The sequence below is a fragment of the Scyliorhinus torazame genome, chromosome 7, assembly GCF_047496885.1.
Source record: "Scyliorhinus torazame isolate Kashiwa2021f chromosome 7, sScyTor2.1, whole genome shotgun sequence".
Taxonomy (NCBI): domain Eukaryota; kingdom Metazoa; phylum Chordata; class Chondrichthyes; order Carcharhiniformes; family Scyliorhinidae; genus Scyliorhinus; species Scyliorhinus torazame.
The window spans coordinates 293,465,125-293,478,353 of NC_092713.1; the positions used below are offsets into that span (position 1 = coordinate 293,465,125).

A 13,229-nucleotide genomic window follows, 5' to 3' on the forward strand; every position below is an offset into this window, starting at 1 on the left:
TCCATACAAAATGAGCCCAGATGGTGACCAGAGCAGCTTCCCACCCCCTCACCCTCACCCCCTTACTGCCTTTGAATAGCTAAATTGGGCTGGTTCAGCACAGTGGGTTAAACAGCTGGCTTGTAATGCAGAACAATGACAGCAGCGCGGGTTAAATTCCCATACTAGCCTCCCCGAACAGGCGCTGGAATGTGGCGACTAGGGGCTTTTCACAGTAACTTCATTGAAGCCTACTTGTGACAATAAGCGGTTATTATTGTTATTATTAAATGGCGAAGCAAATTCATTTATTAGTTCTGCCCAGTGCTTTAAAGCAACAGTCAATTAGGTAGATTGATATCTCCCTCTCACAAACGCCTGAAGAAAGTGTCAAGTGTGGGCACGCACGGTGGCACAGTGGTTAGCACTGCTGCCTCACAGTTCCAGGGACCCAGGTTCAATTCCAGTCTGTGACCGTCTGTGTGGAGTTTGCACTTTCTCCACGAGTCTGCATTGTTTTCGCCCGGGTTTCCTCCCACAGCCCAAAGATGCACAGGTTCGGTGGATTGGCTATGCTGAATTGCCCCTTAGTGTCCAAAAGGTTAGGTGGGGTTACTGGAATACGGGGATAGGGTGGAGGCATGGGCTTAAGTAGGGTGCTCTTTCCAAGGGCTGGTGCAGACACGAACGGGCCGAATGGCCTCCTTCGGCACCGTAGGGATTCCATGATTCTAATATATCGCTGATGAGATGTTGGACATTGGCAACACACTCATTTGGACTGACCGTTGATGTTATGTGTGCCAGCTCTCGAGAGCCTCCTTGTGACAGTTGGAAGGGAATGGTGCTCCAAGATGCTGCATTCAAAGTGTGTGCTCCCAGATGCTTTCACTTGTGATCAGCTCGTGTTTCTTACAATCTTTGCACCAATAAAGTATATAAACATGCAAAATTAAACTTAAACTGACTCAATTCGTTATTGGCACCTTAGGCACTCGTCATTCTCACTATTTGATTTGGCTTGTTCACATTGACAAGAGTATATACAAACAATAGAGTGTTCCAACATTGCTGGAAGAACAGTTCACTAAATTGGCTTCAGTAGCCACAAAGGATAGCCTCCAGTTTTCAGTGTTCGCACTCATTGGCCGGGATTCTCCAAAATTCCGGCAAAGTGTTGATGCCAGCGTAAACACCGGAGTGTTTCACGCCGGCGTCAATTGGCCTCTTGGCCCAGCGATTCAGTGGCCCACAGGTGGCCAGATACGCTGCCCTGCACTGCCGGCGCATTTCCGCACATGCGCGCGGCGGCCCTTTCCTCGCCGGCACATGTGCGTGGTGGCCGTTTCCGCAACGGCGCCGTGCAACATGGTGTAGCGACACAGCGGCCTGGCTCGGAAGAAGGTAGGCCCCTCCGGATCGCCCGCGCCCGCTGATTGGTAGCCTCCGATCACGGGCCTGGCCGTCGTAGAGACCCCCCCGGAATCTGATCCTCCTGCCATTATCTTTGAGGTGAATAGATTATTCCTTTAACTATCAGCTTGCTTCAGCATATTCTTTTCTCTATCTACTGCCCTGATTTTGTCTCCTTCCACACTAGTCTAGGTAAAATTGTTTAGAGGTTCAAGAAAGCATAAGCTTTGGTTTTGACCCATCTCCTTCAGGTATCATACCTTAAGAGCCTGCTGGCGACTATATGGAGCCCCCCCCCCCATCCCCCCGCCTTCAAGTGTATTAGAAGAATTTACAGATTAATAATCAACCTGTTAATAACATACCTTTGATGGCCATCGAGTGGGGCTTGAACCCAGAATTTCTGGTCTGTAGGTAGGGATGCGAACACTGTGTCATATGTACCCGTACCAGCCTCCCCGAACAGGCGCCGGAATGTGGCGACTAGGGGCTTTTCACAGTAACTTCATTTGAAGCCTACTTGTGACAATAAGCGATTTTCATTTCATTTCATTTCATGACCTCTCCTGACCCAGCTGTGGTTCTTATTTGAGCCATGTGAATGCTGACCCTATTATATAAAGCAACTTAGTTTTTTAGATTCTGTCGATCTGTATTAAATGAATGACCAGTCAATCTAGTTGGGTGGAATCCCGAAATTCCAGAACGGTTAATAAAGTAAAAGCACTGCAAATCAGACATTTTTAGCATACATTGTTCAATAAAAGTATCAAATAACTAAAGTTTTAACGATTGCGCTTGTAACAGACTGTTCCTTTATTATCCTGTATCAGCAAATTTACTTACTTTCTGAGAGCAAAGTTTGCTTTTCTTGTTGAAGTGCTGCATTAAGTTCCTATTTCATATTAGCATTCACTCATTTTGCATCTCACGAGTTATTTGTTTGTTGGTATTTCACTGCTAAAGCTTCTTTCCAGTTCCTTATTGTCCTTTTTCTGTTTCTTTCTCCTTCGCTCGCTGAAGGCTGCCCTTCACTTCCTCAGCCTCCTGCGCGGGCCTAGCCTCTCACTTCAACTCTACTGCTGTCAGGATTAGGCCGGTATTCAATGCCCTCCCCTGTGGTAATTTTGATGGTGAGGGGGCATTCAATTGGACAGGGCAGTGGGGGGTCGTAATTCCACCAGCTTCCTGGTTATGATTAGGCCAGATGCTTGAAGGCCCGAGGATGGCCTTCTCGTCCTGCCACCAAGAAAGGTCCTCAAGTGAGCAATTATTGCCCACTTAAGATCCTCATCGCATCGCTGCTGGTATTAGCTCTGTTGAGGGGGAGGTTTTCTAAGTCTTTATTGTCACAAGTAGGCTTGCATTAACACTGCGATGAAGTCACTGTGAAAAATCCCCGAGTCGCCACATTCCGGCGCCTGTTCAGATACAGAGGGAGAATTCAGAATGTCCAATTCACCTAACAGCACGTCTTTTGTGATTTGTGTAAGGAAACTGGAGCCCCCGGAGGAAACCCACGCAGACACGGGGAGAATGTGCAGACTCCGCACAGACAGTGACACAAGCCGGGAATCGAACCTGGGACCCTGGCGCTGTGAAGCAACAGTGCTACCCACTGCGCTACCGTGCTGCCCACGTGGGTTGGTGGCAAGCCTGTGAGATCAGGGGTGAGGCCTGAAATTCTGTGAGTCCTGTGAGAGTGATGGGGTGGATGGGGTGTTGGGAGGAGTGTGCGCATTGTACAATCTGCCGCAGTACTGCCTATCAAGACAACAGAAATCCAGGACAAAACATATGATGAAAGGCCAGTTTACAGGACGGCCTCAGAAAGTCCAGGATTATTGGTCACCCTGTCCATGACCCATCCCGCTCACACCCTCCCACCATCAGTCAGCTAGGCTTGAGTCCCTCTTCAATCTGAAACCCAGGCCAAATGTAATACTGGCAGTAACCATTGCCTCCCCAGTGGCGCTGATGCAAAAGTGCTGCCTGCCTCTGCTTGGCTGGCACCTTTTGATTTGCAGGACCTTTTCCCCCAGGTCCTTCATCCCAGGAGGATGCCTGCGGCTGAACTGTCGTGTCAGAGTGACGGAGGATGCGGCAGGCCTTCCTCTAATGGGGCGATGCAGGGGTCATGTCCTCTGGCAGCTGAGACCCCATTGCCTCCACAGGATTGCGCCCTTGAGAAATAAGCAATCTGTCCATTTTGCACAATTTGCTTCTATTCTACTTGATATTCCATTTTTAGATTGCGTCGTTTTGAAAAGCATTAAAATTGGAACAATGCCAAAAGGCTGAAAATGTGTACAGAGGTCATGTGCAGCCTGCTTTCTGGGCCAGCTGTCACATGTTTACATTTAGACTGCCTTTATCACAACAACTGGAGAATCAGTTCTCTTTTTGTGCCTTGCTAATCCACAAACATTTATCAGGCCTCTCGCCACACTGATAGGGACTGCTAACAAAAGTGAGGAAAGCAGTTACAAAATGCAGTTCTTTGTGGAGCAGTGCAGTGAGAACCAATACAAATGGGATAAAAAAATATAACCATAGTTTGGGAGTACAAGAGTTCAAGAATGAAGGCATCTGGGGCGAGATTCTCCAACCCCAGCCAGGTCGGAGAATCGCCGGGGGGGGCGGCGTGAATCCTGCCCCTGCCGCCCGCCAAATTCTCCGGCACCGGAGATTCGGCGGGGGCGGGAATCGCGTTGCGCTGGTTGGTGGGCCGCCCCCGGCGATTCTCTGGCCCGCGATGGGCCGAAGTCCCGCTGCTGTAATGCCGGTCCCGCCGGCGTGAATTAAACCACCTCCCTTACCGGCGGGACCAGGCAGCGCAAGCGGGCTCTGGGGTCCTGGGGAGGGGGGGTGGGACGTGGGGCAATCTGGCCGCGGGAGGTGCACCCACGGTGGCTTGGCCCGCGATCGGGCCCACCGATCCGCGGCGGGCCTGTGCCATGGGGCACTCTTTCCCCTCAGCCTTGGCCATCAACCTCCGCCATGGTCGACGCAGAGTCCCTTCGGCCCCGGCTGGCGTGGCGCCAAAGGCCTTCCACGCCAGCCGGCGGAACGGCAACCACTCCGGCGCGGGCCTAGCCCCTAAAGGTGAGGGCTTGGCCCCTAAAGATGCGGAGAAATCCGCACCTATGGGCGGCCCGACGCCGGAGTGTTTCACGCCACTCCATCCCGCCGGGACCCCCCGCCCCGCCGGGTAGGGGAGAATCCCGCCCCTGAAGTGTTGAGCATTGACACGTACATTTTCGGCATCCTTTGCAATGTCAGTGTTGATTGTGAGCACGGTCATTGCTGGAAATGTTTGAGGACATGTGTAACAATCAATCCTCGACATATTGGCACAATACTGATGCCAATTTAATTATTACAAATGCAGCAATCAACATGTTTTGAGCTTATTGCTCAGTTGCTAACAGGCGCAGTTATCAATCAGCATCTGAACTCCTGTTCTCTACTTAGATTATTGATATGTTTTGAAAGGACAGGCTGGAACTACACCACTTACTGCTGAATGGTGTGCAACCATCTAACTAAAATGATGTTAAACCACATTGAGACTACAGAGAATTAACAATCCTGCTAGTAAAGGCATAAGTAAACATGAGTGCGATCGAATGGCCAGGCTGTGCCCGAAAAGCAGCTCGCATAGCGTGCCCGATAGAAGTCAGGACACCTCACTCCCGGGATCTACCCGGCTCGCAATGCCTCGTGAGACGTTGCGATGTAAATCCCGCCTATTGTGGGCGGGATCACTTTTACCATATCTGCAGATTAGAGCGAGACAGCTCGTCTCACTTTAAAATGCAGTTTCTCGAGGTACCCGAGGCGTTGGGATCTATCGCCACACACGGACACCAGACAAAACGGCACTCTTGGGGGTCTCTCAGGCGATTGGAGGCCCCCAGGTATTCATAGCATTTACAGTGCAGAAGGAGGCCATTCGGCCCATCGGGTCTGCACCAGCCCTTGGAAAGAACAACCTACTGAAGCAGGCACCTCCACCCTATCCCTGTAACCCAATAACCCCACCTAACCTTTTTGGACACTAAGGGCAATTTAGCATGGCCAATCCACCTAACCTGCACATCTTTAGACGGTGGGAGGAAGCCGGAGCACCCGGAGGAAACCCATGCAGACACGGGAAGAATGTGCAGACTCCGCATAGGCAGTGACCCAAGCTGGGAATCGAATCTGGGACCCTGGAGCTGAGTAACAACCGTGCTACCCGCTATGCTACTGTTCCGCCCATAATCACTGTGTTACCCTGCCGCCCATAACCACTGTACTACCATGCCACTCATAACCACTGTGCTACCGTACCACCATTTGGGCAGGGTGGCACCCTGGCACTCCTGGTGCCATCTGGGTACCCTGACAGTACCAGCCTGGCACTGCCATCTGGCATGGGCACTGCCAGGGTGCCAGGTTGGCACTGCCAAGGTACCAAACTGGCATTCTGTTTGTGCTGCCGATCGGGCCGGGGTGTTGGAGGGAGAGTGGGGCCAAGGAACTTCCCATAGTGCGGTGGGGCTTGGGAGGGATCCGGGCTTGTACTGCTCTGCTCACTGGAACTTTAAGAGTTCCAGTGAGCAGAGCCCCTCAATGTAGAAAATGGGGCTTTGGGCGGCCTTGGCTGCGTGTTTCTAGTGACGTTTTATAACCATGTGCTTCTCGCCCCTGCGAGCACTGGGAATCATGTGGCTAAAGGCGCTCGCTATGGAACTTTGTTCCCATTTATTTGAACTGCGCCCAAGATGTAGAAATCTCTCTCTGACTTTATAGTGAAGCTCTGCTGCATTGAACACCACTAATTCAGTGCAACTGTCTCATCATCTGGAGTGGAGGCTCAAACTTCCCATTTGCATTCATGATTCTATGTCCCAGTCCGAGGAAGAGTATTAGCCACTCCATGCTGAACAGAAAAGGTGACCTGATGGAAATGCTTCAAGAAGCCTGATCTAAATAGGAGCAATTACGGTTCACCGGTCACTGCGATCTCAGACCATTTTAACCAAGCTCATTTGAATGGAATGCCATGTTGACTTCAACAAAGAGTAAAAATAGGCAAGGCATCAGTTTCTTCATGAGGAGTTGGTTACAATCACTCCTTCTTATTCCCACAGAAAGAAGGAAATGACCGACATTAAGAATTTCCTCACAGTAATGAATTTAGTGACCACATAATCCAGATGACCTCAACCGTTTGGGTCAGACTGTTGTCAGATAAATGTTGCTGAATATTTAGCAAATGATTATGGTTATTGATTCAGTTTCTATCTGCTCCCATCCAAGCGCAAGGTCTGCAGCCTTATTGTTGGGGGTCGGCTGGTTTGTGATGCGGAGCAACACCGAACAGCATGGGTCCAATTCCTATACCAGCTGAGATATTCATGAAGGCCCCACGTTCTCAACCATGCCCCTCAGGTCAAATCACCACTGATTTGTTATGTTGTAGGTGTAACATAAGCGGCTTCCTTGTGGTGCACTTGACAAAGGAAGGTTCAGACGTGGAGATAACTTCAACACGTTTATTAAACTATTTACACCTCTATTACTCTGGTTCGACACTATTGCTAATCCTACTAGCTACCCAGACTGACTAACCAGTTGCTGCAATCCACGTGGTGGGTGTAATATTGAATCAACCCTGTGTCTGTACTCACTGACTGTCTCCACCGGAAAGAGGCAGATCATGTGTGTGGTGTCCTTTATATATGGGTTGGTGTAATGCCCTCCTGTGGTGGTGTCACCTCTGTGTGTATCGTGAATGTCCATTGGTCATGCCCTATCTAACTGATCTATTGGTTGAGTGTGTGTGTGTGTGATGTTTCTGGTGCTCCCTCTGGTGATGCACATCACCACAACCGCCACTCAGCTCTCAAAGGGGAGAGCAGCCTCTGAGACTGCGGCAGCATTTACCTATCACTTAAGATGCAAGAGGAAATGGAATCATAGAATCATTACAGTGCAGAAGGAGGCCATTTGGCCCATTGAGTCTGCACTGACCCTCTGAAAGAGCACTGTACCTAGTGCTCCGCCCTACCCCGCAACCCCACCCAATCTTTGGACACTAGCGGACAGTTTAGCACGGCCAATACACCTAACCTGCATGTCTTTGGACTGTGGGAGGAAACCGGAGCACCCGGAGGAAACCCACGACGGCACGGGGAGAACGTGCAGACTCCGCACAGACAATGACCCAAGATCGAAATTGAACCTGGGTCCCTGAAGCTGTGAGACTGCAATGTTAACCACTGTGCCACCGTAATATTGTGAAATGACACACACATAGCTCACGCCTTGTTGTTCATTAAAATCTCTTCACTAACAGCTTTTAGCATTCAGTAATCACCTTGCTTTATTTTTCTCCCCTTCAGATGTACTCGGAAATGTTTCTGTTCAGCTACAGAAGACTGAAGCTGCCTTTCCCGGGAGACACGAGAAAGAACTACAAGGGATTAAAGAGGAGCACAAGAGGGAGCTTACACGAGTGAGGGAGGATCTAAGTTCCACTCATAGCGCAGAGAAAAAACAACTTCAGCAAATACACGTAGAAGATATCCAAAAACTGAAACAGGAACTGCAAAAGGTTTGAGTTATAAATAAAAGCTGAAGACTGGTGAATAGTTCCAGTTAATTCAACCATTAGGTTATTGATGACAAAAAATGGCAGATGGGGACATGCAAGTTTGTAGCCTCTGCCCAATTGTGTATCTTTTATCAGGTAAATTTTAATTAATTCACCCGTGTTCCTCCAGTTCTGGCCTTCTGTGTATCCCCAATTTTAACTGATCCATCATTGGGGACTGTGCTTTCAATGGTCTAGGCCCGAACTCTGGATTACCCTCCCATTATATCTCATCTAATGGGTGAGATTTAATGGATTTGAACCAGAATCCTGTATCGAGTGCATTTATCCGGGTGTTTCCCGGTGCTATTAAAAGGGTCCGTGCTTCATATCGGGTCCTAAGCGAGGAATGCCACGCCGAGGCTGCATTTAGTCCCATTTCCTGCACTAACAAGCTCCACTTGCCAGTGCAAGAAGAGATTGGGGCACCATTAATCTCTGAACACCCCCGCCATGGCCTCCAGACCCCCTCCAATGCCCCAACTTACCAATGAGGGGATTCTCTAGTCCCCCGCACCCCTCCTCATAAGTACCCTATCCCCAGTGTGGGTAAGATACCTCCCGGGCACATTTGCACTGCTAGCCTAGCACCCTGGCAGTGCCCCCTTGGAACACTGGAATTGCCAGGGTGACACCCAGGTGGCTCTGCCAGGGTGCCCGGGTGGCTCTGCCAGGGTACCAGGCTGGCAGTGCCATGGGTACTGGGTGGCATCGGGGGATGCCAGGGTACCATCCTGCCCAGAGCCCAAGCACCCATGGTCCCCCGATCGCCTGGGAAATCCCCCCCCCCTCAAGTGCCAGGACACCTGGTCCACACTGGTGGCGCTCGCTCGGGATCTCCAAGGCACGGGCTTTAGATCCCACGACCTGGGTAACTCCGGCACGAACATATTCAAGGGAATATGACTGCACATTTGAATATACAATTCTAGATGCCCATTGTAGGCAGGATCCAGATCGCAGTGCCTCACAAGATCTCGTTAGATCTCGCGAGGCGTAACAAGGCCAGTAAATTCCACTAGAGGCCTCTCGCGAGATATAACTTGAGATGCAATGAGGCCGGTAGATTGCGGCCAATGTCTCCTTATCATAGATTATCATAGAATTTACAGTGCATAATACAGTGCATAAGGAGGCCATTCGGCCCATCGAGTCTGCACCGGCTCTTGGAAAGAGCACCCTACCCAAGGTCCACACCTCCACCCTATCCTCATAACCCAGTAACCCCACCCAACACTAAGGGCAATTTTGGACACTAAGGGCAATTTATCATGGCCAATCCAGCTAACCTGCACATCTTTGGACTGTGAGAGGAAACCGGAGCACCCGGAGGAAACCCACGCACACACGGGGAGGGTGTGCAGACTCCGCACAGACAGTGACCCAAGCCGGAATCAAAACTGGGACCCTGGAGCTGTGAAGCAATTGTGCTATCCACAATGCTACCGTGCTGCCCACCTATGTGGCTAGGTGTCATACTTTGTTTATAATGTTCCTGTGAAGCACCTTTGGTCATTTTATTACTTGAAAGGCGCTATCTAAAGGTAAGTTATTGCTATTGTTTTATAATGGGCAGGAAATTGGGTGCCCATCCAAGTTGAGCTTGTTGACTTCTATACTCCATTTTCCTAAATGTTTAGCTGGGAGAACTTGTGGCTTATCCAAAACTGGATGTCAGGCAAGTGATTTGGTAATACAGAGATGGAGAGAGGTTTAGGGGTAGAACTGGGTGTGGACAGGATACATGTGAAAGCTGTACCACCAGGCAAAAATAAAACTTGCATTTGTCCAGGACATCAGGACGATCTCCCTGATTCTTCAAAATAATGCCATGGGATCTTTCGCATCCAACTAAGAAGGCAGACATGTTCACATTGCAGTAAATCAGATCAGTGGTTCAGGTCCAATGAAGATTTGGAGATGCAATTTGCGATGATCAGATAGCTCAGGGAGGAAGAAAGAGAGGCCAATATTACAGTAACCTGGACATCAGAAGCAAAGCGTTGGAGGAGGATCATATAGTTATGATGTGGAGATGCCGGCGTTGGACTGGGGTGAGCACAGTACGAAGTCTTACAACACCAGGTTAAAGTCCAACAGGTTTGTTTCGATGTCACTAGCTTTCGGAGCGCTGCTCCTTCCTCAGGTGAATGAAGAGGTCTGTTCCAGAAACACATATATAGACAAATTCAAAGATGCCAAACAATGCTAGGAATGCGAGCATTAGCAGGTGATTAAATCTTTACAGATCCAGAGATGGGGTAACCCCTGGTTAAAGAGGTGTGAATTGTCTCAAGCCAGGACAGTTGGTAGGATTTCGCAGGCCAGATGGTGGGGGATGAATGTAATGTGACATGAATCCCAGGTCCCAGTTGAGGCCGCACTCATGTGTGCGGAACTTGGCTATAAGTTTCTGCTCGGCGATTCTGTGTTGTCGCGGGTCCTGAAGGCCGCCTTGGAGAACACTTACCCGGAGATCAGAGGCTGAATGCCCTTGACTGCTGAAGTGTTCCCCGACTGGAAGGGAACATTCCTGCCTGGTGATTGTTGCGCGATGTCCGTTCATTCGTTGTCGCAGCGTCTGCATGGTCTCGCCAATGTACCACGCTTCGGGACATCCTTTCCTGCAGCGTATGAGGTAGACAACGTTGGCCGAGTCGCACGAGTATGTACCGCGTACCTGATGGGTGGTGTTCTCACGTGTAATAGTGGTATCCATGTCGATGATCTGGCATGTCTTGCAGAGATTACCATGACAGGGTTGTGTGGTGTCGTGGTCACTGTTCTGAAGACTGGGTAGTTTGCTGCAAACAATGGTTCGTTTGAGGTTGCGCGGTTGTTTGAAGGCAAGTAGTGGGGGTGTGGGGATGACCTTGGCAAGATGTTCATCGTCATCAATGACGTGTTGAAGGCTGTGAAGAAGATGACGTAGTTTCTCCGCTCCGGGGAAGTACTGGACGACGAAGGGTATTCTGTCGGTTGTGTCCCATGTTTGTCTTCTGAGGAGGTCGGTCCGGTTTTCGCTGTGGCGCGTTGGAACTGTCGATCGATGAGTCGAGTGCCATATCCCATTCGTACGAGGGCATCTTTCAACGTCTGTAGATGTCTGTTACGCTCTTCCTCGTCTGAGCAGGTCCTGTGTATACGGAGCGCTTGTCCATAGGGGATGGCTTCTTTAATGTGTTTAGGGTGGAAGCTGGAGAAGTGGAGCATCATGAGGTTATCCGTGGGTTTGCGGTAAAGCGAAGTGCTGAGGTGACCGTCCTTGATGGAGACGAGTGTGTCCAAGAATGCAACTGATTTTGGAGAGTAGTCCATGGTGAGTCTGATGGTTGGATGGAACTTATTAATGTCATTGTGTAGTCGTTTCAGTGATTCTTCGCCGTGGGTCCAAAGGAAAAAAATGTCATCGATGTATCAGGTCTATAACATTGGTTGAAGGTCCTGTGCGGTGAGTAGGTCCTGTTCAAACTTGTGCATGAAGATGTTGGCGTATTGGGGTGCGAATTTGGTCCCCATGGCTGTTCCGTGCGTCTGAATGAAGAACTTGTTGTCGAAGGTGAAGACGTTGTGATCCAGAATGAAGCGGATGAGTTGCAGAATTGCGTCTGGAGATTGGCAGGTCGGTGTTGAGCACTGAGGCTGTTGCAGCAATGCCGTCGTCATGGGGGATGCTGGTGTAGAGTGCCGAGACGTCCATTGTGACGAGGAATGTTCCTGGTTCAACTGGTCCATGGGTGCTGAGTTTCTGTAGGAAGTCCGTCGTGTCGCGACAGAAGCTGGGCGTTCCTTGTACGATGGGTTTCAAGATGCCCTCGATGTAGCCAGAGAGGTTCTCACACAGGGTCCCATTGCCTGAAATGATAGGGTGGCCTGGTGTGTTGGCCTTATGTATTTTTGGGAGGCAGTAGAGATCTCCAATGCGGGGAGTACGTGGGATGAGAGCACGTAGGGTGCTCTGAAGATCTGGATCCAAGGTCTTGATCAGTCTGTTAAGTTGGCGGATGTGTTCCTTGGTCGGATCTGCGGGTAACTGTCTGTAGTGTTCTTGGTTGTTCAGTTGTCGGTATACTTCTTTGCAGTAGTCCGTTCTGTTCAGTACGACAGTGGCCCCCCTTTGTCTGCTGGTTTGATGACGATGCTGTGGTTGGTCTTGAGAGCGCGGATGGCATTGCGTTGTGCTTGGGTGACGTTCGGGGTTGTCTTGTGAATGCGACTGATGAATCTGGCATTGACGCGACTCCTGACGGCTTGAGCATACATGTCGAGTCTAAGGCAGCGGCCTTCCGGAGGGGTCCAATTCGACTCTTTCCTCTTCGGTTGCCGCACCGCAGATCTCTCGGTCTGCTGTTCCGGTTCATTGGTAGTCTGCTTGGGTTCGCTGTTGGCCTCTTGGGGTCTGTGGAAGAATTCCCGGAGCCTCATTCGCCTGATGAATTCCTCCGTGTCTGCCGTGAGACTGATGGGGTCCATTTTGGTGGTGGTGCAGAAATTGAGCCCTCTGCTGAGGACTTCGATTTCGTCTGGTTGAAGGGTGTAGTCTGACAAGTTGACAATAGATTTCCCTGTATTGTACTGTACTGTACTGTAATTGCCTGTACTGAACAGAACGGACTACTGCAAAGAAGTATACCGACAACTGAACAACCAAGAACACTACAGACAGTTACCCGCAGATCCGACCAAGGAACACATCCGCCAACTTAACAGACTGATCAAGACCTTGGATCCAGATCTTCAGAGCACCCTACGTGCTCTCATCCCACGTACTCCCCGCATTGGAGATCTCTACTGCCTCCCAAAAATACATAAGGCCAACACACCAGGCCGCCCTATCGTTTCAGGCAATGGGACCCTGTGTGAGAACCTCTCTGGCTACATCGAGGGCATCTTGAAACCCATCGTACAAGGTACACCCAGCTTCTGTCGCGACACGACGGACTTCCTACAGAAACTCAGCACCCATGGACCAGTTGAACCAGGAACATTCCTCGTCACAATGGACGTCTCGGCACTCTACACCAGCATCCCCCATGACGACGGCATTGCTGCAACAGCCTCAGTACTCAACACCGACAACTGCCAATCTCCAGACGCAATTCTGCAACTCATCCGCTTCATTCTGGATCACAACGTCTTCACCTTCGACAACAAGTTCTTCATTCAGACGCACGGAACAGCCATGGGGACCAAA

The 13,229-nt window shown here is 50.2% G+C and overlaps 1 protein-coding gene across 1 annotated transcript in view; it reads left to right on the plus strand.

Moving 5' to 3' along the window:
• Positions 1 to 13,229, plus strand: part of LOC140427097 (microtubule-associated tumor suppressor 1 homolog) — a 34,939-nt gene that overhangs the window by 10,943 nt on the left and 10,767 nt on the right. The window contains exon 3 of the mRNA XM_072512612.1: positions 7,785 to 7,996. Within this exon, the coding sequence (XP_072368713.1) occupies positions 7,785 to 7,996 (212 nt within the window). The remainder of the gene's footprint in view (positions 1 to 7,784; positions 7,997 to 13,229) is intronic.